Genomic DNA, 23,862 nt, shown 5'->3' on the forward strand with positions numbered 1-23,862 from the left:
ACAAAAAGGCCACCATTTTATCTACTGTCCATCCTTCCCCCCCATGACCAGCTCACGGAGTCTATCAATGGGACTTTGGTTTCTAGGCTGCAGTACCTCACTGTGAGACTAATCATCAGCCTCATCCAGAATGCCACTCCCCCACCACCCAGACTGGGAACACACATCAAAGTATAATATTTTCACCATTTGCTCTAAAGATGTTTTGTTCACATTCAAGTAACACTGTGCATAAAGTCAAGGGATAAACGGTTAGTTTTTCTAACAGAAATCACTCTATTGCCTTGGAAAATTGCCTTCCCAGGTACTTCAATGTTTACGCCCTCGGAGCCCTGGTTTCTTCTGTGAAATCCTCAGAAGCAAGTACAATGTTTTGGTCAGACTTGCATTTCAAATTGCCAAGAAAAATAAAACCATACACAAACATATATACAGGTATTTTTTCAATACAAATCCCTTGCTGTAAAGTATGCTGCTTTTAACAATTCTATGGTAGTTTTATAAAGATCATTGAACATTATACAATTAAAGTAAGATTTTGGACAAAGATGTAGATTTTATTTACATACCAAAGTCACATGGAACACTAAGCAAGACGTGAACTCCTCAAAACTCTGATTTTAATGATGGAAAACAGAGTAAAGACAAGGTATATTCAAATTCATAGGTATATTAGAAAGAATATTTATATTAAAAATTAATTATTTTTAAGATAGCAGTTTATTAAATACCATGGCCTAAGCAATGCAAGACCATAATAAGCATTTCAAAGCTGAGTGTTTTTTTATTACATCACCCTACATAGTTTTGGGACTGTTTCCCTCAGGCTCACCTCACTACATACTGGAGGCAAAATCTCAAGGTTTTAAAAATGTGATGATATTAAGAGGCATACCATAACAATAGGAGATACCTCTAGTCAGAGTCACTTTCCAGAATGTAAGAACTACAGGACCACAAAGAGAAAGTTCTTCATTTTGCTCTAACACCAATATTAAGTTCCACAGAAGCAGCAAATAATTTATACAGAGAGAGGAGAGAATGCAAACGAACCCTTTTCTTTTGTATTCAGGATTCAAGACCACCCACCCCAATGTCACTATCCCCCCCCCGCCCCCCCCAAAAAGCTATGGGTAAAAAAACTTACCTAACAGGCATCCGGGAAACAGACTCTCGCATCCGACGCATTGTCAAAGAAGGCAGTGCTGGGACCCCACTATCACCAATAGTGGAATTTGGAAACAATCTAAATAAAATAAGAAAAAGACTAGTTCACAGACTTGGAGTAAATTTTACAGCCCTGCCTTGCCTTGCATATTAACAGCTCCTCAAACTGAACTTTTCCTATTCACATTTCCTTTGATCATTTTAGGCTATCCAGAGTAAAGAGATCGCCAACCCAAATAACTAGGTTTGAAATGTGAATAATATTGATCTGCCAATGAATATAGTATAAGCTCTATGTATTTTTAGGAAATACTTGTGTCAAAATATTTATGTCAAAATAATTATTTCTTAAAGCTCCAGGAAGGCATTTTTACAGCAAAAATCATGGAGAGCTTTTCTGGAAACATTCTATCTTGGAAACACATAGATGAAGACTGAAATATGAAGAATAAGTCACATTCGGCACCAAAAGTCGTAAGAGGAAAAGTGACATCGACATTAATTGGGCGTCTTCTACCCGTGAGATGAGCACTTGTGCCCAGCAATTTCACGTTCTCTCAGGTAACAAGAGCACCGCAAGGAAGGTAACAGTCTTTTCCCAGATGAGTGAACTAAGGCTCAGAGGTGGTTATAGTTAGTTAATGACAACATTGTAATTTCAACCCACGTCTGCGGGACTCCAAAAACCTGTCATTTATCCTACACGGGGTCTCTGTGCAAAAGCGCTGTGTCACTACAACGAAAGTAAAAAAGGTGTCCTCACTGTGGTTTAATGATAACACTCACTTAGTCTATCCCTCAAAAAAGAATAAAACTTCAACTCTGTCTTTTCATATCCCTGTTAAACAGTTTTTAAAAGGCACTTTGGAATATGTAATGTAAAAATTTTATTTATTTATTTTTAGAGAGAGGGGAAGGGAGGTAGAAAGAGAGGGAGAGAAACATTAATGTGTGGCTGCCTCTCACATGCCACCCCCTACTGGGGACCTGGCCCACAACCCAGGCATGTGCCCTGACTGGGAATCGAACCAGCGACTCTCTGCTTCACAGGTCAGCAGTCAATCAACTGAGCCACACCAGCTGGGGCTAGAATATGTACTTTTAATTTAAACCTTACTGAAAGACATTCTGTCTATCTGAAATATATTTTGGTAACTGGTTTGTCCCCTGAAGAATACAAATGTCTCTTAAGGCTGTACATTCAAATCATTTCAAGATAGTTTCTCCCAATGGAAGTGAAGACAATGTCTACTAGCAAACTAATAGATGACACTGTCTTTTGGTTTTTATATCCCTTTGTTCTTTGTGTGACTGTACCACAGTATGACCACCTCTATGTGACAGCAGTAGTCCTATCTTCTCACTATAGAGAGCTACTCCACACTAAAACTCGAAGGTTTCAGTGATGGCACACTTCTAAAGTAGTTGGTTTCCAGACCACAACAATTCACTTACCAAGTCCAAAACTCTGACCTGTCAGTCAAATATACAATAAGCAACCTCAAAAGAGGTTACACCTCCTCACCCCCTTATATTATTTTTAAAAAGTATAATGCCTTACAAGAGTTGTCTGACATTACTCCAGTCCACACACATAGTAGGTACTTTGGTGCTACAGTGCTCATGAAATTTGTAGCCACAAGTCTGACACCGAAATCCATTTAGCAGGAACTTCTGACACATGTCACAGAAGGCAAGCTTTAGGAAGGTCTTCCGAGCCTGGAATGACAAGAACGTGGTTGTAAATTACGCTGTAAATTACAAATCAGAGGTGACAAAAGACAAAGTAACGTTGTTCTTGACCTCCAAGAGATTTCAAAGAATGAAAAATCATACTTCCAACATTTGTAAAATTCATACCTAGAAATTAAAGTATATCTGTGACGCCCTGGCTGGTGTAGCTCAGTGGACTGAGCATGCGCCTGTAAACCAAAGGGTCGCCAGTTTGATTCCCAGTCAAGGCACATGCCTGGGTTGTGGGTCAGGTCCCCAGTACGGGGCGCATGAGAGGCAACTACACATTGATGTTTCTCTCCTTTTCTTTCTCCTTCCCTTCCCCTCTCTCTAAAAATAAATAAATAAAACCTTAAAAAAATAAAGTATATCTGTGACGAATGAAGCCTAAATTGCCTTACTGTAAAACAATGGCGTAACTACAGACTTAAGCAATCCAACAACATCCATGCTTATCGCCTCTGAGAAATTCCTGCTGGTCAAAGCACCCAACGTGCCACAAAGAGAAGAGATTTGCAACTTACAAAGTTGTGTGTTGTGAGGGGAACATGATCCAAGAAATCTACTTGAAGTTCTTCTCCAATCAACGAGGCAGCATCAGTGTTCCAATCTAAACGTGCTTTTTTACTAAAGGGGATTTTTAAAAACATAACACAAAAGGGAAACGTTTAAACAAGGTAAGAGTTCGATACCCATAATAACAATAGCGACCATTTACCTCCTGCTACATAAATATCAAACTTAATCACACAAATTCACTTAATTCATACAATAAACCTATGAGGTAGGCATTATTACTCCCATGGTAAAAATGAGAGAATTGGGCCCTAAAAAAGTAACTTGCTCAGGGCTACACAGTGGGTGTAGAGGTCTACTACTGGAATGCAATGTGGATTGGACCCCAAAGCTTATGCATTTAGAATAAAGTTTTCTTCAAAAAATGAAATACAAAAATCTCATAATAAAGTATATATGCAATACATTGGACTTTGTGATTTTTAAAACCCTATAAAAAATCCTAAAATCCTATAAAACAGGTTATATATACCACCACAACAGCAAAATTTAATCTTCACTTGCCAACTTCAATCTAGAAGATAAATATAAAGGAAGCACAAATAAAATTTATTTTTCCATTAACACTAACTTGGCCAAAAAGTTCCTTTGGTTATTTCCATATGATGGCTCTAGTAGTGCTTAGTTGTCTTTAACTTCGCTCGCAACAATTTTGTTAGATTGTGACAGTTGTCATATTAGCGTGCATTTAAAAAAAAGATCAAAATAACTAAATTTTTATGCAGGCATTTTAATATTGAAGATGGAAGAAAATAGGCAAAATTTCTGGATTATCCTTTACTATTTCAAGAAAGGCTGAAACATAAAAAAGATTTGTGCAGTGTATGGAGAAGGTGATGGAACGTGTCAGAAAGCGGTTTGCGAACTTTCCTGCTGGAGACTGCTCGCTAGACGACGCTCCATGGTCGGGGAGACCAGGTGCAGTTGATAGCAATCAAACTGAGACATTAACTGAGAACCATCAATGTTATACCACAGCAGGAGACAGCCGACATACTCCAAATATTCCAATCAATAAAGTTATTGGTGAAAATGAAAGATGTGTCTTTTATTTTACAGAAAAAACTAAATGGACGTTTTGGCAACCCAATACTAGGCTCAGATCTGTAGTTTGCAGAATCTCTAATTTGACAGGAGTCTTGACTGTCGTAATACTTACCCTGTGACCACTCCTTTTGTGCCTAAACAAGACAGAAAAATCAGCACATCCAAGGAACGTGCAGTGCCCAGCTCCCTTCCCCTGTCTTGTCTAGTAAATCAGGCCCACTGTCCTGCATGAAGAATACTCTCAACTAGGAAGAGAACAACACATAATATACCACTTTCGAATCTCTTCCTTTGCTTAACAAAAATATTCCAGCCAATGTTGTTGTTGCTGGTATCCAATAGTAAATAATCTATACCTTAATAGAATTCCCTATATACAAGGTATGGGAAATCCCTTTCATTCCATAACACTGTTCTGCCCTAATGAAAAAAGAGGGGCAGCCTGTTTTCCTATCATTCTTCAGGTGCTGTCTATTCAAGAACGAACCCCAGGTAGCTCTAAAACAATGCAGCCTTGGATGAGAGTGGACCAACTTCATTTTCTCAGAATCGTTCTTGCCCTTTTTCTTAAACAACAGAATTGATTTCTCACAGTTCCGGAGGCTGGAAGTCTAAGATCAAGGCGCCAGCATGGTTAGGTTCTGGTAACAGCCTTCTTTCTGGCTTGAAGGCAGTGCCTTCTCACTGTATACTCCCATAGCTGCGTTCTCTAGTCTTTCAGGAAACGCTATAGATTGGCTTGGAGACCAAGCTGGGGCTATAGCCAGATGAAGATATCTCTTACAAAGATTTGAGGCATATCCTCAATAGAGGAATTTATGCTCATTCCTTTGAGTAGACTCCTTCCCTGGGCTATATTCTCAAATTGGGGGACTCCTTGAAATATAAATATAAGCTAAAACTCAATACCAAAACCCTCAATTTCCAAGAAGGTAAAGATAAGGTTATTTACCCACATTTTGGGAGAACAGTAATAGTTAATGGGTAATTATGAATGGCTCTGATATTCTGAGGTATTACTCCTGGTCTTGGATGGGATGCCTCTATCTTGCCACTATGGATCTTCCTTGAAACAAGAAATCCTCCTGTATCATTTAACCCTGTGTCAGTCAAACTGTAGGGATTCAGTAAATATTAATTGAATAAAATAAATGAGTGAATTACAAGACAATCTCTTGAGAGTAGCATTCTTTAACTATAAACAATGATGCAAACACTTTCTGACTACCTTCTCCGTGCATGCATTAGAGCAAATACAAATATCTTTGCTCTCAAGAAACATGCCATCTGACACTCTTGTTTCCATCTATGGGAACACCTAACATGTATTTATTTTTCAATGCAGTGTTTTCAAGCAATAATGTCAAGCTCTTAACATTTTTTTTTTTGTACTTTTTTAACAGTATTTTTTTGACTTTTTTTTTAACTATTTCTTTGTAAACAAGATATACAAACACACAGTATTTTACAGGAAGCTAGTACATTTTTTAAAATGGAAAACAGTTATAGTTTCAAGCTCAGAGGCCCTTCCTAGTGTGGTGGAGGAGCGGACAACTTTGGGCCCTTACCCTTTGTGCTCGTGGAGAAGTCTGAACACCGCGCAGCACTCCGGCTGCAGGCCCCTCACCTTGAGTGCTTTCATAAGGCAGTCATGCAAGCTCATTCCATTTCGTACATTGACCTACAAACAAAGGACCATCTTTAGGACCAACACAGGCTGCACACCTTGGAAAGGTGAGCGCAGAATGCATCAGCACTGATTATCATGGTGTACACACACACAACCAGAATGTCTGGCAACAGTGAGTGCTTGAACGAAGTATGGAACATCTGTACGTCACATTATGCCACTACTGCATTACTCATAATGAATGACCTAGAGGGAGGGGTGTCCATGATATGTTAATTCTCCTGGGGAAATATATTTCAGAATAATAGACAAAGAAGGACTTCTCGTCAAGACGGAGGTGTAGGTAAATACACTTTGCTTCCTTGCACAACCAAAAGAAGGACAACAAAAAAAATTAAAAACAAAGAACAACCAGAACTGCCAGAAAATTGAACTGTATGGAAGTCCAACAGCCAAGGAGTTAAAGAAGAAACATTCATCCAGACCAGTAGGAGGGGTGGAGATGGGCAGCTGGGGTAGACAGGATGCATGACCAGACAGTAGCTGGAGGACCAGGCAGTCCCACATGCACATGCAGATAAGCTGGGAGGAACAACGGGGGAGCAAGACAGACCACGCAACCCAGGGTTCCAGGGTGGTAAAAGAAAGCCTCAAAGCCTATAACTGAAGAAATCTGTGGGGGTTGAGGTAGCAGGAAAAACAGCCTCACAAGAGAGTTCATTGGAGACACCCACAGGGTCCTAGCACGTGCACAAACTCACCCACTGGGATGCAGCACCAGAAGATCCCAACCTGCTTGTAGGTAGCAGGGGAACTGACTGAAAGTGGGGCGAGCCAAGCAAGAGACATTGTTCCCTCTCAGACCTCTCCCCCATATACAAAATCACAAAATGCAGTGGCGTGGGTTGCCCCACCCTGGCAAAAACCTAAGGCTCCGCCCCTTACCACATTAACAGGTGCTCCCAAAGAAATATGGCCCAAATGAAAGAACAGATCAAAACTCCAGAAAAAGAACTAAGTGATGAAGAGATAGCCAACCTATCAGATGTAGAGTTCAAAACACTGGTAATCAAGATGCTCACAGATATGATTGAGTATGGTTACAAACTAGAGGAAAAAGTGAAGGCTATGCAAAGTGCAATAAAGAAAACTATAAAGGGAACCAACAGTGAAGGGAAGGAAACTGGGACTCAAAATGACGATTTGGAACAGAAGGAAGAAATAAACATTTAATGAGAACAGAATGAAGAAATAAGAATTAAAAAAAAAAATGAGGAGAGGCTTAGGAACCTCTGGAAGAGCTTTAAATGTTGCAACATCCAAGTCATAGGGGTGCCAGAAGGAGAAGAGGAAGAGGAAGAAATTGAAAACTTATTTGAAAAAATAATGAAGGAAAAATTCTCCAATCTGGCAAAGGAAACAGACTTCCAGGAATTCCAGAGAGTCCCAAAGAAACTGGACCCAAAGAGAAACACACCAAGGCACATCAGCATTAAGTTACCCAAGATTAAAGATAGAGAATCTTTTAAAAGCAGCAAGAGAAAAGGACACAGTTACCTACAAAGGAGTGCCCATAAGACTGTCAGCTGATTTCTCAAAAGAAACCTTACAGGCAAGAAGGGGCTGGAAGGAAGTATTTAAAGTCATAAAAAGCAAAGACCTACATCCAAGATTACTCTATCCAGCAAAGCTATCATTTAGAAAGGAAGGGCAGATAAAGTGCTTCCCAGACAAGGTCAAGTTAAAGGAGTTTAATATCGCCAATCCCTTATTATATGAAATGTTAAAGGGACTTATCTAAGAAATTGATCAAAAACTATGAACAGTAACATGACAACAAACTCACAACTATCAACTGAACCAAAAAAAAGAAAAAAGAAAAATGAATTCAAAACCTAAGCAAACAACTAGAACAGGAACAGAATCAGAGATATGGATGTCACATGGAAGGTCAGTAGGGAGGGGGAGGGGAGGAATGGGGGGAAGGTACAGGGAATAAGAAGCATAACTGGTAGGCATAAAATAGACGGGGAGAGGTTAAGAATGGTATAGGAAACAGAAAATTCAAAGAACTTATATGTATAACCCATGGACATGAACTAAGGGGGGGAATGCTGAAGGGCTGGGGGAGGTGCAGGGTAGAGGGGATAAAGGGGGAAAAATTGGGAAAACTGTAATAGTATGATAAAATATACTTAAAAAAAAAAAAAGAACACTTTACAGGGAAACCAGAGTAGAGTGGATGAAGCTGAGAATCAAATCAATGATATGGAACATAAGAAAGCAAAAAACAACCAATCAGAACAACAAGAAGAAAAAAGAATCCAAAAAAAATGAGGATAACATAAGCAGCCTCTGAGACAACTTCAAGAGGTCCAACATTTGCATCAGAGGGGTGCCAGAAGGAGGTAAAAAGCAAGTAACTGGAAATCTATTTGAAAAAATAATGAAAGAAAACTTCCCTAATTTGGTGAAGGAAATAGACATGCAAGTCCAGAAAGTACAGTCTCAAGCAAGATGGATGAAAACAGGCCCAGTCTAAGACACATCATAATTAAAATGGCAAAAGTTTAAGATAAAGAGATAATAAGTTAGTTACCTACAGGGGAGCTCTCATAAAACTGTCTGTTGATTTCCCAAAAGAAACTTTGCAGACTAGAAGGGATTGGCAAGAACTATTCAAAGTCATGAAAAGCAGGCACCTGCATCCAAGATTGCTCTACCCAGCAAAGCTGTCATTAGAACTGAAGGGCTGTAGAGCTTTCCAGGCAGGAAAAACTAAAGGAATTCATCATCACCAAACCATTACTATATGAAATGTTAAAGGGACTTATTTAAGAAAAAGATCAAAAGTATGAACAATAAAATGGCAAAATATATATCTATCAACAATTGAATCTAAAAAAGCAAACTAAGCAAAGAAGAACAGAGACAGAATCATGGTATATGGAAAGCGTTTTGATGGCTGCCAGATGGGGGGGCGGTGTGGGGGAATGAGTGAAGAGGTGAGGGGATTAAGAAGCACAAATAGGTAGTTACAGAACAGCCACGGGGATGTAAAGTACAGCATGGGAAATGGAGTAGCCAAAGAACTTACACCCATGACCCATGGGCATGAACAATAGTGGGGGACTGCCAGAGGGAATGGGGGGGTGCTGTATGGTACGGGGCAACAGGGGGAGAAATCAGGACAACTGTTATAGCATAATCAGTAAAATATAATTTAAAAAGTAAAACAAAATAAATTTGGGCCTGCTTTTCTTAAAGGTCCATACACTTAATCATTATGCCAAACTAAGTCTCCCAGTCTCCTAGGCACACTAACACGGGGATACAGGAGATGGCCACCGTGACACCCAGAAACAGCAACAGCTTCCCATTACATTCACACTTTCCACCTGAGCTCTCCAATTAAGATTAGGAAATTGAAATAGTAGGTAAAAATTACTTTGCAAATGAAAGACCACTGTTGAAATTTAAGGGGATTATTACTGTTTATTTTGCCAATCATTAAACTTTAATTTTTAGGAAAGGAAGCAAAAATAAATTTACTCAAACTTGAAATGCCTTTTGAGTTTTGCCTCCAGTTCAAAGATACCTAAATACAATACTGTAACTGGGATGCTCCTTAGGTTCACAAAAGAAGTATAAAGAAATTTACTAGTAAACTGGGAAGAGTGGAACTGTTAGAACAAACTGAAAACTCTGAGCTGGACCCCCCCAGTCTCAGAACCCTGCCTCTCCTCTCCTAAGTACAAAGGGTAAACATAACACACTGATTTTACATAAAGAATGGAAAGTGGGAGGGAACCAAGATGGCGGCGTAGGTAGACACACTGCGCCTCCTTGCACAACCAGAACTGACAGAGAATCCAACAGCAAGGGGGACTGACACCAAGGAAACAGAAAATAATCATTCATCCAGACTGGTAGGAGGGGCGGAGACGGGCACCGGGGTGGAGAGGACTCGCGTGGCTGTGGCGGGACTGAGACTGGCGGAGTGTGGGACAAATGGCGCAGGCAGTCCGAGCACTAGCAGACCCTGCGGTCCCACATTTGCACAGATAAACCCAGAGGGCCGGACTCAGAGTGGCGGAGAGTGGGGCAGGCAGAGTGGCGGGTAGCACCCTGCAGCACCACATTCGCCCACAGATAAACCTGACGAACGGCGGGCAGAGAAGCAGACCGCTGCGCAACCCAGGGCTCCAGCTTGGGGAAATAAAGCCTCAAACCTCTGATTGAAGGCGCCCCTGGGGGTTGGGGCGGCGGCGGGAGAGACTCCCAGCCTCACAGGAGAGGTCGTTGGAGAGACCCACAGGGGCTGAGAGTGTGCACAGGCCCACTTACTCGGGAGCCAGCACCAGAGTGGCCCAGTTTGATTGTGGGTATCGGAGTGGAAGATTGAAATCCGGCCGAGAGTGAGGCAGGCGCCATTGCTCCCACTCGGCCCCTCCCCCACGTACAGCGTCACAGCGCAGCGACCAGCATTACCCCGCCCTGGTGAACACCTAAGGCTCCGCCCCTTAAAGTAACAGACGCACCAAGACAAACAAACAAAAAAAAATGGCCCAAATGACAGAACACTTCAAAGCTCCTGAAAAAATACAACTAAGCGACGAAGAGATAGCCAATCTATCGGATGCACAGTTCAAAGCACTGGTTATCAATATGCTCACAGACTTGGTTGAATCTGTTCGAAAAACAGATGAAAAAATGAAGCCTATGCTAAGAGAAACAAAGGAAAATGTACAGGGAACCAATAGTGATGAGAAGGAAACTGGGACTCAAATCAATGGTATGGACCAGAAGGAAGAAACAAACATCCAACCAGAAAAGAATGAAGAAACAAGAACTTGGAAAAATGAGGAGAGGCTTAGGAACCTCCAGGACACCTTGAAACGTTCCAACATCCGAATTATAGGGGTGCCAGAAGGAGAAGAGGAAGAACAAAAAATTGAAAACTTATTTGAACAAATAATGAACTTCCCCGATCTGGCAAAGGAAATAGACTTCCGGGAAGTCCAGGAAGCTCAGAGAGTCCCAAAGAAGCTGGACCCAAGGAGGAACACAACAAGGCACATCATAATTACATTACCCAAGATTAAACGCAAGGACCTACATCCAAGATTACTGTATCCAGCAAAGCTATCATTTGGAATGGAAGGGAAGATAAAGTGCTTCTCAGATAAGGTCAAGTTAAAGAAGCTCATCATCACCAAGCCCTTATTATATGAAATGTTAAAGGGAGTTACCTAAGAAAAAGAAGATCAAAAATAGGAACAGTAAAAATGACAGCAAACTCACAGTTATTAACGACCACACATAAAACAAAAACGAGAGGAAACTAGGCAAACAACTAGAACATGAGGGTTGTCAATAAGGGAGTGGGAGGGGGAGAGGGGGGTAAAGGTACAGAGAATAAGTAGCATAGATGATAAGTGGAAAATAGACAGGGGGAGGGTAAAAATAGTGTAGGAAATGTAGAAGCCAAAGAACTTATAAGTATGACCCATGGACATGAACTATGGGGGGGGAAATGTGGGAGGGAGGGGGGTGGGCAGGATGGAGTGGAGTGGGGGGGGGAAATGGGACAACTGTAATAGCATCATCAATAAATATATTTAAAAAAAAAAAAAAAAAAAAAAAAAGAATGGAAAGTGGGCGAGGAGGAGGTGTGGAAGTTTGTACTGAGGTTTTCTCAAATGTCCCACCGGCAAAATTGGCACAGCTTCACCTTACTGTTTCAACCAAGTGGGTTTCCCCCCAGAATAGTGGGAAGCTTTTTTGAGCAGTACTTTTTTTTCAAGATTTTATTTATTTACATTTAGATAAAGGGAAAAGGAGGGTGGTGGGGGGAGAGGGGGAGAGAGAGACAGAGAGAGAGTGTCAGGTTGTGGGACAATGTCCCCCACTGAGCCACGCGTCAGTACAGTGATTTTTTTTTAAAGTTGGGTATGTGTGTCAGAAAACTGAGTGGCAGCATCCTACCATGATGCCAATTTAATCTGTCACTGTCTCACAAAAACCAGCTCTGCAGAAATAGCTGATCAGTGCCAATGCCCTGGAAAAGAAGATGATCCCCTCATTGCTAAGCTCCTTCAGCTTTGCCTGGGACCCCTGAACTTTAACAAAATAATTTTTCTAGGTAATTTTATTTTCTTCTAAGTATTTGATTGTAATATCCAAAAAATTTAAATTAACATTTTCTTTAATATTCAGAAGAGAATAATTTTTAATCATTAATAATTTTTTAAAGTGAGCTAGAAAGGTTTAAAGGAGCTTTTCAAAAGAAAGTCTTTGAAATATATCCCCGTAAGAATGTACCTTTTATTTGAAGTACAGAAAAGACGACATACCAGGCAAGAATAATAATAAAAGGACAAGGGTTGGGAAAAATAGGGGGTGTAGAAGGAACACAGCCATATAAAGCAATAAAATCTTCCACGGAAAAGGCAATAAATAAAGACCTTAAGTGACAGTGAAGATTTTGCCTGTTTATAAGATGGGCAACATGATACATAATGTCTGCTACAGGCAGATGGACAACTAAATTTTCTGAGAGGAATGTTCACGTACCACCGTTCTTTGCTTGTTTGGCAAGAAAACACGAATAGTATTGCTTGTCTTAGATGAGTCTGTGAGTTTGCCATCATCCGACGCTCGGCGCTGATAGCCGAACTGCTGAACTATTGTGGGGGAAATGCAGCTGGGGCCATCAAACACTGCTTCTTTGAATCCAAAGCCATTGCTGATCGTCTTCCAGGCCCCCTGTATGTGCTCCATTGATGCAGTTTACGCAGTACTTAAACCTGGTTAAAAAAAAAAAAAAAGAAAGAAGACAAATAATTCTAAAACACAGGCAATTAACTCAACAACACAATATATAGATTGTGAAAATAGTGACGTGGGCTTTTTTTTTTTTCAAGCACTTAGTTTTCCTTATTATTTTTATTTTTGTAATAACACAATATGAGATACTCTTGACAATTTTTAAGTGTACAATACAATATTGTTGACTATAGGAACTGTGCTGTACAGCTCTCCAAATCTTACTCATCTTGCTTAAGAAAAACTTTTTGCGCTTTAATTAATTAACTCTCCATTCCCCCCTACCCCCATCCTTGGCAACCACCATTCTACTCTTTGATTCCATAGATTTGACTATTTTAAAGCTTTCTTATAAGTGATACCTTCTGCTTAAATAATTAGAAAACTTCCATTTTAGTACATTTCTATAAAATATTTCATAGACAACTAAAAAAATCAGCAAAGTGGGGGCTAAAGATCAAAAGATTCATCAAGGGTTATACTACCAGTTAAAAGCCAACCTGGAACATGAGCCCAGGTCTCCTGACTTTTAGTCTAATATCTTCACAACTACATTACTCTTGTTCACTTTCTGTGTATTAAGTATGAGCAACTACACTTGAGTATGAGTAACACGTTAGTACTATGAGAAATCATTTCTAAAGTGTAAGCCGTAATTTTCTGCCTTCGAGAAAGGAAAAGAAATGAGTACTTCTTGGGTGTGTTATAGACACTTTATATATAAATTACCTCATTTAACTTGTGTAAGATTTAAATCCCTTTCTCCGGCCACCCTTTATTTGGTTAAACAAGTAAGGCACAGAGGAATCATGCTACGTGCCCAGGAACACCAAGGTGGTAGGTAAAATAACCAGACTCTATGAGTTTAAAGTCCATGAACTTTCCACCATTATATTGAGTTCAGTTTTAGTGCAGAAACAAAGCTCATAAACAGAAGCAAGCAGAGACAGTCACTTAAATAAAAATAACCAAATGTTTTAATTGGGCAACAAGAAAACTGCAATAGAAGTCCACAGAGAGTCACACGATGACAGCAAGTCAGAAACTCCGCAGTGGGGACATACAGTGCCCTGATGCTGACAGGGAGTCAGCGACCGCACAGAAACGAGATGTTTGTTTCCTTCTTTAGAAAGCTGACAGTCACACCCTTCTCAAGCCTTCCTCCTTCAGAAACTTGTTTTATTATTTACAGTTATCATTCATTAGGTACCTAGTATTATGAGACAGTATAGACTACTACATCCCACTCATATTATCCAACCTAATCTTTCAGAGTGGCACTCTAGGCAGGAATTACATCCCAATGTTACAATTGAGAAAACTCTCACAGCTTTAAGTGGCAGAGCTGGGATTCAAAACTGGCAGCTTTGACTACAGAGCCCTTACCTTCTCATATGTAACACTGACACTTGAAATCATTTAGTCAGAGCTTAAATGGCCTAGAATTAAAAGCTCATTTAATTCAAACCTCTTTTTTTTCAAGTAGTTTTTGTCTAAATACAGACTATGTGCTAAAAGCTTTTTCTCACATCACATGCCTAAATCAAGAGGTGGTGAAAGATATTAACTATTTTTAGCTGACAGCTGAGAAACCCAAAGAGGTTTGGAAATTTACTCAAAATCACAACACAGCATTACTCTCTCACAGTCTTAGCACAACATTTTTTGCAACACATGGTAATAACCATTAAAATTTTGAAATGTTCCTAAAGACTGATCTAGTAATTCAATTCTACGATAGGATTTCGTCCTATAGTAAGTATATAAAGATACACGTGCAAGCATCTTCACCACAGCATTGCTCGTGCCCTTGAAAATGAAAGAGACCAAACACCTAACAATAGGGAATTAAACAATTAATATCCATGTAATAAATCAAGTATATTTGTATGTGCACACATAGAAAAGGCTACCCAAGATGAACAAAAAGTAAAAAATACAGTTTGAACCTTTTTATTTAATCTAGAAAGAGGGAGGAAATCATGAAGGGGTGAAAAATCTAGAATAAACAACAAGTATTGAGTGATTATTTCAGCAGAATTGTGAGGAATTTTTACTTTTTAAACATTATTTATTTACTTCTTTTTATATTGTACTATTACACTACAAATTTCTACCTACGTATTTTATTTCTGCAAGGGGGAGGCGTGGGACAAGATCCCACAGCCTTCAAGTGGCAGGGCCATGACACACCACCTCCGCCTCTGGCACTTCAGCCTGAGCCCCAACACACTCCCAAGTCTATGCCTCAGCTACCAGGAGGTCACATTTTTAGGGGCACCTACAGCTCCTATCTTCCCTAGATCTTTTTTCCCTAACTAATGAGGAAGAGACAAAGGAGTTTACAATCAGATGAGAGAGAGAGGACTCATTTGAGCATCTCAGTAGTCTGAAATGATGCAGCTCCTATGACCTAAAGATATAAAGTAGCCAGATCAATTTTTAAACATTTTTGTTTGTTTATTTTGAGAGAAAAGGGAAAGAAAGGAGAAAGAGAGGGGAAGAAACATCAATGTGTGAGAGAAGCATCAACTGGTTGCCTCCTGCATGGCCCCAAACAAGGACCAGGCCCACAACCCAGGCCCGTGCTGACCAAGAATCGAGACGGCAACCTTGCACTGTAACAAAGCACAAGCAACGGAGCCACACCAGTTAGGGCCAGGGCAACTTTTAAAATGCAACTCATCCTGGCCCTCCCATTTAAGACTCAGAATAAAAACTAAAATACTTCTTTCTGAATATGCCAAGCTTCACACCTTGGGACTTTTGAACTTACTCCCTTTACCTGGAAGGTTAAAACCTCCAGAAATAAGTTGGCCTTTTCTCATCATTAAGATCTCTGCCTAAAAGACCTGTTTAGAGACACTTTCCCTAGTCGCCCTAGCCAAAGGACCCGCTCCCCCGCCCCTTCAAAGAATCCTGTCTTATTTTCTTCCTGACACTCGCTACTACGTTAGACTATTTATAGATTTGGTCACTACCCCACCCCTCCTTCTGCTTCACGAGGGCAACACTGCCAATCTTGGTCACTACTGTATTCTTAGTCCTAAATTACAGAACCTGGAACATGAAGGCACACAAATATTTATTAAATTAATTCAGTTAGGAACCAGAATAATGCTAGAAAAATATAGTGTTTTTTATAGAAAAGATCTTCCAAGTACTAGTAGGTATGAATTAAATCTCCACTTGGTAGTACACATTTTTTAAAAACTACCATTGAGCAAAAGACAAACTGCAATAAATTGCATTCTGTATTGTGGGGGAAGACTGTACTATACACAGTGGAGCAAAAGTAGATTTACAGTTGTTCATATGGAATGCAATACAATAATTAATAAATAATAATACAAGAATAAACTCTGTATTTCATGTACTCATAATTGTATACCTACTTTTGCCCCACCCTGTATAACCTATTGGCTAAAGAACCCACCTACGAGACTTAAATGTAGCTTAAATCCAAGAACACAGTTATTTTATGATGAAGTCTAAGTCTTGCAGAAAATAACAGCACTGGTACTTAGTAGATAATATACTACAATACCTTTTAGTAAAAAGTGACAAAAGAAAAGAAAACCCACTTAAATTCTCCAGTTATAGATTACTTATCATTCATAATTTTTATTTTTCTATGCTATATCAAGGCCACTTACAGGCTAAGAAGCATGCTAAGTCAGTGCTTCCCAACCTTTCTTATCACACACACACACACACACAATACTTGTAAAGGAATGCTGAGGGAAGCAGACAAGCCCAGGCAGGCCAAGGGCCTTACTAGTTGCCCCAGGGCTGATAGGTACACCTCTAACCTGTTTACCATAGGAAGCTCTACGGTGGAGTATTCCTTAATTAACTTACTAAAGGATATATATCTGAAAGCAAGACACATTTTCTAAAAACCATACAGCAGCAGCACTCACTCTTCAGTGGAAACATTCAGAAACCTCATTGATACTACTCTCAAATATAAACACAGATGTAACATAAACTTAAACCTAGCTTCTGGTATTGTGATCTCTCCCACTGATCTGTTGACTAAATGCTCCAAGTCAAAAAATCTATCTACACCCACACACACACACCCTAGAGACATACTACAACTACATACTCTGGGGTATAGATCAGCTCCTGAGTGTGAAACGTCTTCCACAGTTCCAAAGAAGTGTCAAAACAAGTGCATTCTCCTCTGAATGGAGAAATTTGACTATGCTGGAAGCTATCAATCCTTTTTAAAAAGACATATGTATTGCCCTGGCTGATGTGGCTCTGTGGATTGAGCACCGGCCTGTGGACCGAAAGGCTGCCAGTTCCATTCCCAGTCAGGGCACACACCTGGGCTGCATGAGTGAGAGAGGCAAACAATTGCTGTTTCTCTCACACATCGTGCTTTTCTCCCTCTCTTTCTCTCTTCTCCCCCTCTCTCTAAAAATAAGTAAATACATGTCTGTATATTAAAGAGATGCAAATTTTAAAAATAAACTACTGAATGGTGTGGCTCGGTGGGTGGTTGTGTCAGTGGGTTGTGTGTCTGACTGCAGACCGAAAGGTCACGTGTTCAATTCCCCGTCAGAGCACATACTTGGGTTTGCAGGCCAGGTCCCCAGTTGGTGGTATGCAAGAGACAACTGATGGATGTTCCTCTCCCTTTCTTCCTTCCTTCCCCCTCTCTCTAAAATAAATAAATAAATAAATTTTTAAATATAAAAATAAAAATAAAGTCCTATTTGTTTATTTTTATTTTTTAAAGATTTTATTTATTTTTAGAGAGAAGGAAAGGGAGGTAGAAAGAAAGGGAGAGAAACATCAATGTGTGGTTGCCTCTTGTGCCCTCCCTACTGGGGACCAGGCCCACAATCATGAGCCACACCAGCCAGGCCTAAAGTGCTATTTTTAATATCAGATTTATAAAATTTAAAAGACTGGAAGCATCCATCACAAGTACTTGAGGAAATTTACCTCTCATTATACTTGCTGGTAATAGTATAAACCTCAGAAGTCTAACAATCTAATATGTCTATTCATTATTTAAAGATTTAAATTTACTTACCATCCTGGGGGATGGGGAAGGGTGAGGGGATGGGGAAGGGTGAGGGGATGGAGAGATCTGAACTCAGAACTGCAAAAACACACAGGAATGTTTACTGCAGCATTATAATATCAATAAACTATAAACTACTTCAGAGCCAAAGCTGTGGAACTAAACTAGGAATAATTCAAAGCAAGACTGGTTTACAAAACACCTCCTAGGAAAGAATGCTGCTGTAATACACTGGCTAAAGGCTAATTTAAATAATATTTATCTAGACATTTTTGTCTAGAAAAAAAAATTATCTAAAGTTATGAAAACCCTACTTTGTTTTGCCTGGGCAAAATTATCTTTTCCTTTTTTTTTTTTAAGGGAGAGAGAGAGAGAAACATTGATCGGTTGTCTTTAGCTCATGCCCTGACGGGAGGAGAACCTGCAACCTAGGTATGTGCCCCAACCAGGAATCAAACCCACAACCTTCCAGTTTACAGGAAGACATGCCAACCTACTGAGCCACACCGGCCAGGGCACAAGCAAACTTTTTTTTTAAAAAGTTTTTAAGCTTTAACTAGGGAGTATTTTATACTTTTATATTTAAGTAAAAAAACTATTGGATGTCACTGCTAAAATTATTTTCCGTAATGTAAGAATGGGACCAATGTCATCTATGTGTCACCAATACATTTAAAAATGCTTTAAAGGACTACCCATGTTATGTAGTATCAAAAGTAAGCCAACATCAAAGCGTGCAAACCTTACATAAAAGTGTGCTGTTTAAAGGATCGTTAAACACACCATTTGAAGGTAACTTTGGTTATACAAAATACAGTTGTGAAAGTCCAAAGATCAAAAAAATCTTTTTTTTTAGATGACTCTCCGCACATATACAAAACAGTAGCTTTATTACGGCAAAAGTGCCCTAACCTTAAACACTTATTTGATGAAAGTCTGAGAATTTCTATTCTACAGACTATACATTTATTTACCTTTCACCGTGTCAGAAGACACGGCACATTCATAATTTTATTTATTGTGACAACTAAATTCTATAAATTACTTAGAAAGCTTACAATTTATTTAATATGAATTCTTCCAGCCTATGCTACAATTCAGGTTCAACTGGTTCTAAGCTGCTTCTTTCTGCATTCCAGAACCCCTCCCTCCCCACAGCATCAAAGAACACCCCAGAAATCAAAAGCCTAGATCTTAACTCTACTCTGCTTCCTCCACTTTGGCTACTAATTGCCACAACGGGCCTAACCCCCAAAGTCAGTTTCTGGAAGACACCAGAATACAAATATTTCATGATAGAAAAAGAACTCATTAATTGTTAAATACCTTGGTTTTCTGTAGCCACCCACTCTATATTTGTCACCATGAGTTTATCTGAATTTCTCTCAATCTATTATTTCTAGCCTACATTATTTCTGAGGGTGGTGGGCGTCCATAGGTTCACCAAAAAGTTTGCCTTTTATTGGCTTCATACTCCATTCTGCCATACTGGAGTTTGAAGATATGATCACTTTAGTCACCTAATTCCAGATTGTTATAGTCTAAACTCTTTTTCAAAGCTTTGTCTTTATTATCACAGTTCACTTGTCATAATTGCTCAACCTCATTTATTTTCTACATGAATATTTAAATCTTTAGAAATTTAAGAGGTATGTCCAAATTTCTATATCTAAGTTAAGAGATGATTCATAAATTCTAAATAGTACTGAGTTTAGGGACAAAGTATAGTATTGTAGAAAGACACACAGCCCTGAATTATGCAGCAAGGGACTCAAAGAGTCTAAGGCCAAGCCCCTAAATTATCTGATAGGCTTTATCTTGAGATCAATGTCAGCTGCCTTCTTTGATCCCTTTTTGTGGTATAACTAAAACAGTACCCAATATGGTTTCAAACAAAGACGGAGTAGGTAGGTACCTTCTTAATTAACAACCAGCTTCTTCAGGGAAGGGACATGAAATACTAGAATCTCTTTCTTTCTTAGAGTATAACACAGCACTTTTTCAAACTGTGGTGTATGACCCATTACTGGCCAGGAAATCGTTTTGGTAAGTCACAACAAGCTTTCTTTAAAAATTAGAGCAAAACGTATTTCACAAAGGACAGGTAAGTACTATTTTGAGAAATCTTTGATTTAGGTACACACACATTATAAAATATATTTCTTAGTGTGGATCACTACTGATGTAATTCTAAAGCCTAGAATCCCTAGGAGAGCTGGCATCAATTTCTCCAAAGGCATTTATCCAACAAAATATCTTCCTGCACTTGAATAATCACTTTTTAAATGATACATCTAGTCTTAAAGTGTCTTTATTAGTTCTACCAATGAATTCTTTCTGTGTGTGTGCTAATTCTACCTTATGCTACATTTTTAAAATAATACTTTGTATAGTTCTTCCACTTTCATGTAGTTCACTGTTATCTGGATCCAAAAAGAAAAACTCAGTATATTAAGTTTTCATTCTTTTCCTTAGGTATCGTTAGGCATTTTGTGACCTTACCATTCAAATTTACTGTGAAGCTACCTACTTTAATGGATATACTGACTAATCCAAGACCCTTCTCCCAACACTGATTAGGTTAAATTGTTCACTAACTTAAACCACAGGACATTTTTAAGGCATGGAAGTTACATACCCGTGATTCTTACACTATATAGTCTCATTAACTAAATTATTTTGCCCTATGTTGAGTTATAATATTATCTGTCTCTCAATATTAGCCCTTCCTCTACTTTCTCATTTACTACTTCTTAAAAAGATCTTGGTTGCTGCAGGGCCTTCTGTTTCCTGCCTGCTGAGAGGATGTTCTTTTCTGCTTTCAAATAAAATACCAAAGGAGAGGTGGTATTAACTCTATTTCACTGAACTCAGTGTAGATTCCTCCCCAATTTAAATCCTTCTCCAAAGGGTACACAACAAAAATTCTATCGATAGTACTCATTTAGTCTAGTGACTTTTTACCTTCTCTTCTAGATGGTGTGAGAGATCCAGTCTTTGTACAGCAGGAAAACCTGCAAATGTACCAAGTGGGTATCTGGAAATCATTCTTTGAGGTCAGTCCCTCAGTAGAATTCTGAACACCTCCACTGAGGCTTGGGTCCTCTGTGATGTTCTTTAGGTAAAGCACCCAAAGTTCTCCCTCATAAAGCCTCCCATCTTTGCTCCCCATTCATAAAGAATTTACTACTCTCCTCTTTTTCATATTTATATTACTTACACATACACTAACAGCACTTCTCACCCTGTATTGTAATTTATTTATTTACATGTCTGCCTCTCTATTACATGCTGTAATCCTCTTTGTTCTCCCAGAACTTTGTAGGACACCTGACTCACAGACGTTATTACTCAACCAAGACTTCAAAATCAATGGGATGGTAGTTGTGGAATCCACAATATATTAAATATTAAAATGGTAAAATGTATGTAAATTTTTAAGGAAAATGGCTATTTTTAAGATGTAATATAAAATTATAACCACAAGCAGGCATCCATTAAAAAAAACACAAATATTTAACAAAGATTGTTTGGCTATCTAAACAATTAACAATACTGGTTTGCTCTCTATTTTGACACCTGCCAACTGACTAGGCAACAAGATATATCCACCCCCCCAAAAAAACCCTTAAAATTCTGTACCAACTAAGCAGCAACAATGATAATATCAAGTTTTTTCCATTTCGGTATATAGTAACAAGTTTGTTCTTTACATACGATATCTCATTTAATAATCCCAACAACTCTATGAGAAAAATCATTGTTCTCATTTTGGAGACTTAGGAAACTGAGGACCAAAAAGGTTAAATTAAATTGTCCAAGGTTACACAATAAGACAGCGAACCAAGATTACTGACAGAATATCTAAGGTCAAAGAAATCACAAGTTTCACCAGGGTTTTATCACACTATCATTTTTTTATTCTTCTGAGAGATAAGATCAGTGCATTTGTGAGACAAGCAGTTGCTCAGATAAGGTGCCACATTTTAATCTTGTGGCTGGCTGCCTGCTCTCACTTCCTGCTAGACAGCTGGCTTTTTCCTTCTACTCTGATACCTTTAAAAGTTGTACTTTTGTTTAAAATGATATAATAAGAAATAAATTTGGGGAGAAGGATAAAGGGAAAAAGTTACCCATAATCTCACTCATCCTAACACAATATTTTTTTGACAGCATCTCCTAATTAGAAGCACAATATATGGATATCAATTCAAAATCTGCCTCCACCTTTTATTAGCTGTGTGGCCTTTCGCTTAAATGCTTGACATCCCCCATGCCAATTTTCTCCATCATTCATGCAATAAACATTACTGAGTGCCAACTATGCACCAGGCACTGTTTTTGATTCTTCAGTTACCTCAGTCAAATAGAGACAAAGATCCCTGATTTCAGGAGAAGCGTATCTTCTAGTGGAGAGATGCCCAATAAAGTAGGTTATATAATACAATAGTGGATGGTAAGTGCTAGAGGAAGAGGCAGGTTGCAATTTATATAGTGAGGACAGACTAGGTCTCAGGAAGGAGGTAACAGTTGAGCCAAGACTTGAAAGTCAGGGAGTTCGACTTGCAGATATCTGGGAGAACAGCCAGCGAAAACGCTAGAGCAGGAGTGTCCTGTATACACCGCATGCCAGAGAGATCAGGGAGTTCAGTGAACTGAGAGTACAGCTGGGGGCAAGGGGAGGCAATGCAGATAACGTACTGCCTTGTAGGTAATTGTAAGGACTTTGCCTTTTACTGAGTGAAACAAAAAGCCACGGAAAGGTTTTCAGCAGAAGACATGAAGTCTGTCTTAGGTCTTAAAAGGATTGCCCCAGCTGCTATATTGCAAATAAACAACACAGACAATAGACATATAATTATGAAGTTCAAAGGATGTCTGGGTTAAAGAATTAACTGTAAAAAAAAGGGGCAATACGTTACTGAGTTGTTATGAAAATTGTTCAATAATGTTTGTAAGGCATTTAGTTAGCACTGTGCCTAACGCATAGTAAATGACATTGTTGTAACTTCTGCCTTATACAAAGACACCCAGGACAGGAAATGAAGCAGGGCAGAAACTCAGGCATGTGCCTGGTACTCAGACACCATCAGCCTGGAGGAAGGGGCTTCTCCTAACGCACATGAAGGGGGCAGTCCTGCTAGCTGAGCTATGGACATTTTGCTATTTGGCAATGGTGCCATTGGGGATAGTTGTGGCCTTAATCCTTTTCTGTATATATGCCCAATTGCATTCACAATCCAAATTCTGTGCTCCATTATTCTTCCAATTTAATTTTAACTTTGATAATTATTTGCCTAATTATACTTTTGTGTTGGATGGAATTTAGTCTTACCTATTTTTAAGTCACATATTTTTACATTCTTTCAAATGTTAAAATTTCTGAAGTCACCTTATTTGCCCTAACAGAGAAGCTGAAATAAAACACCTCCAGCAATACAGTCATTGTGCTTAAGGCCCCAGGCATGGACTTACTGGGTCAGAAGGGAAGGATTATGTATGAGTGTTGCGACTGTCATGTTTTTAATATTTTAAAACTGGATTTAGGTGAATTTTTGTTTTTAACATAAGCTTGTTTTCTTAAAGCGATTAGTTGCTATCTATTTTTTCTGATCTTTTTTGGGGGGAGGTTTAACCCGGAAAAAGCAGGTTGTGCTGCTATTTTATCTTCTTAGAAATAACAAAGAGTTCTAAAACTTCAGAAAAGGTAAAGATACAGATTGATAAAGGCAACACCAGTGGGCGTAACTTTTGTAAGAATTTCACATCAGGTTAGCTTTCCATCAGCAGATTAAGTATTAAGTGAGATAATCTGTGGTTTTTATACTCCTTCAAAGAA

At 39.0% G+C, this 23,862-nt stretch overlaps 1 protein-coding gene across 4 annotated transcripts in view; it reads right to left on the reverse strand.

Annotated features, from left to right (window-relative positions):
* The window catches only part of RAF1 (Raf-1 proto-oncogene, serine/threonine kinase), a 73,007-nt gene that overhangs the window by 14,585 nt on the left and 34,560 nt on the right, over window positions 1–23,862 (reverse strand). Inside the window, exons 2-7 of one of the 4 annotated variants that reach the window (XM_053930454.2) lie at window positions 17,565–17,654; window positions 12,731–12,963; window positions 6,093–6,205; window positions 3,426–3,528; window positions 2,729–2,886; window positions 1,148–1,246 (exon numbers count right to left, since the gene is read on the reverse strand). In XM_053930454.2, coding sequence (XP_053786429.1) covers window positions 1,148–1,246; window positions 2,729–2,886; window positions 3,426–3,528; window positions 6,093–6,205; window positions 12,731–12,937 — 680 coding nt within the window. In that variant the 5' untranslated portion in view covers window positions 12,938–12,963; window positions 17,565–17,654. Of the gene's footprint in view, window positions 1–1,147; window positions 1,247–2,728; window positions 2,887–3,425; window positions 3,529–6,092; window positions 6,206–12,730; window positions 12,970–17,564; window positions 17,655–23,862 lie in introns of those variants that run through there. The other 3 variants (XM_024556426.3, XM_045192422.2, XM_024556427.4) reach the window with 3 other exon arrangements.

The sequence above is a fragment of the Desmodus rotundus genome, chromosome 8 (genome assembly GCF_022682495.2).
Source record: "Desmodus rotundus isolate HL8 chromosome 8, HLdesRot8A.1, whole genome shotgun sequence".
Classification (NCBI taxonomy): Eukaryota; Metazoa; Chordata; class Mammalia; order Chiroptera; family Phyllostomidae; genus Desmodus; species Desmodus rotundus.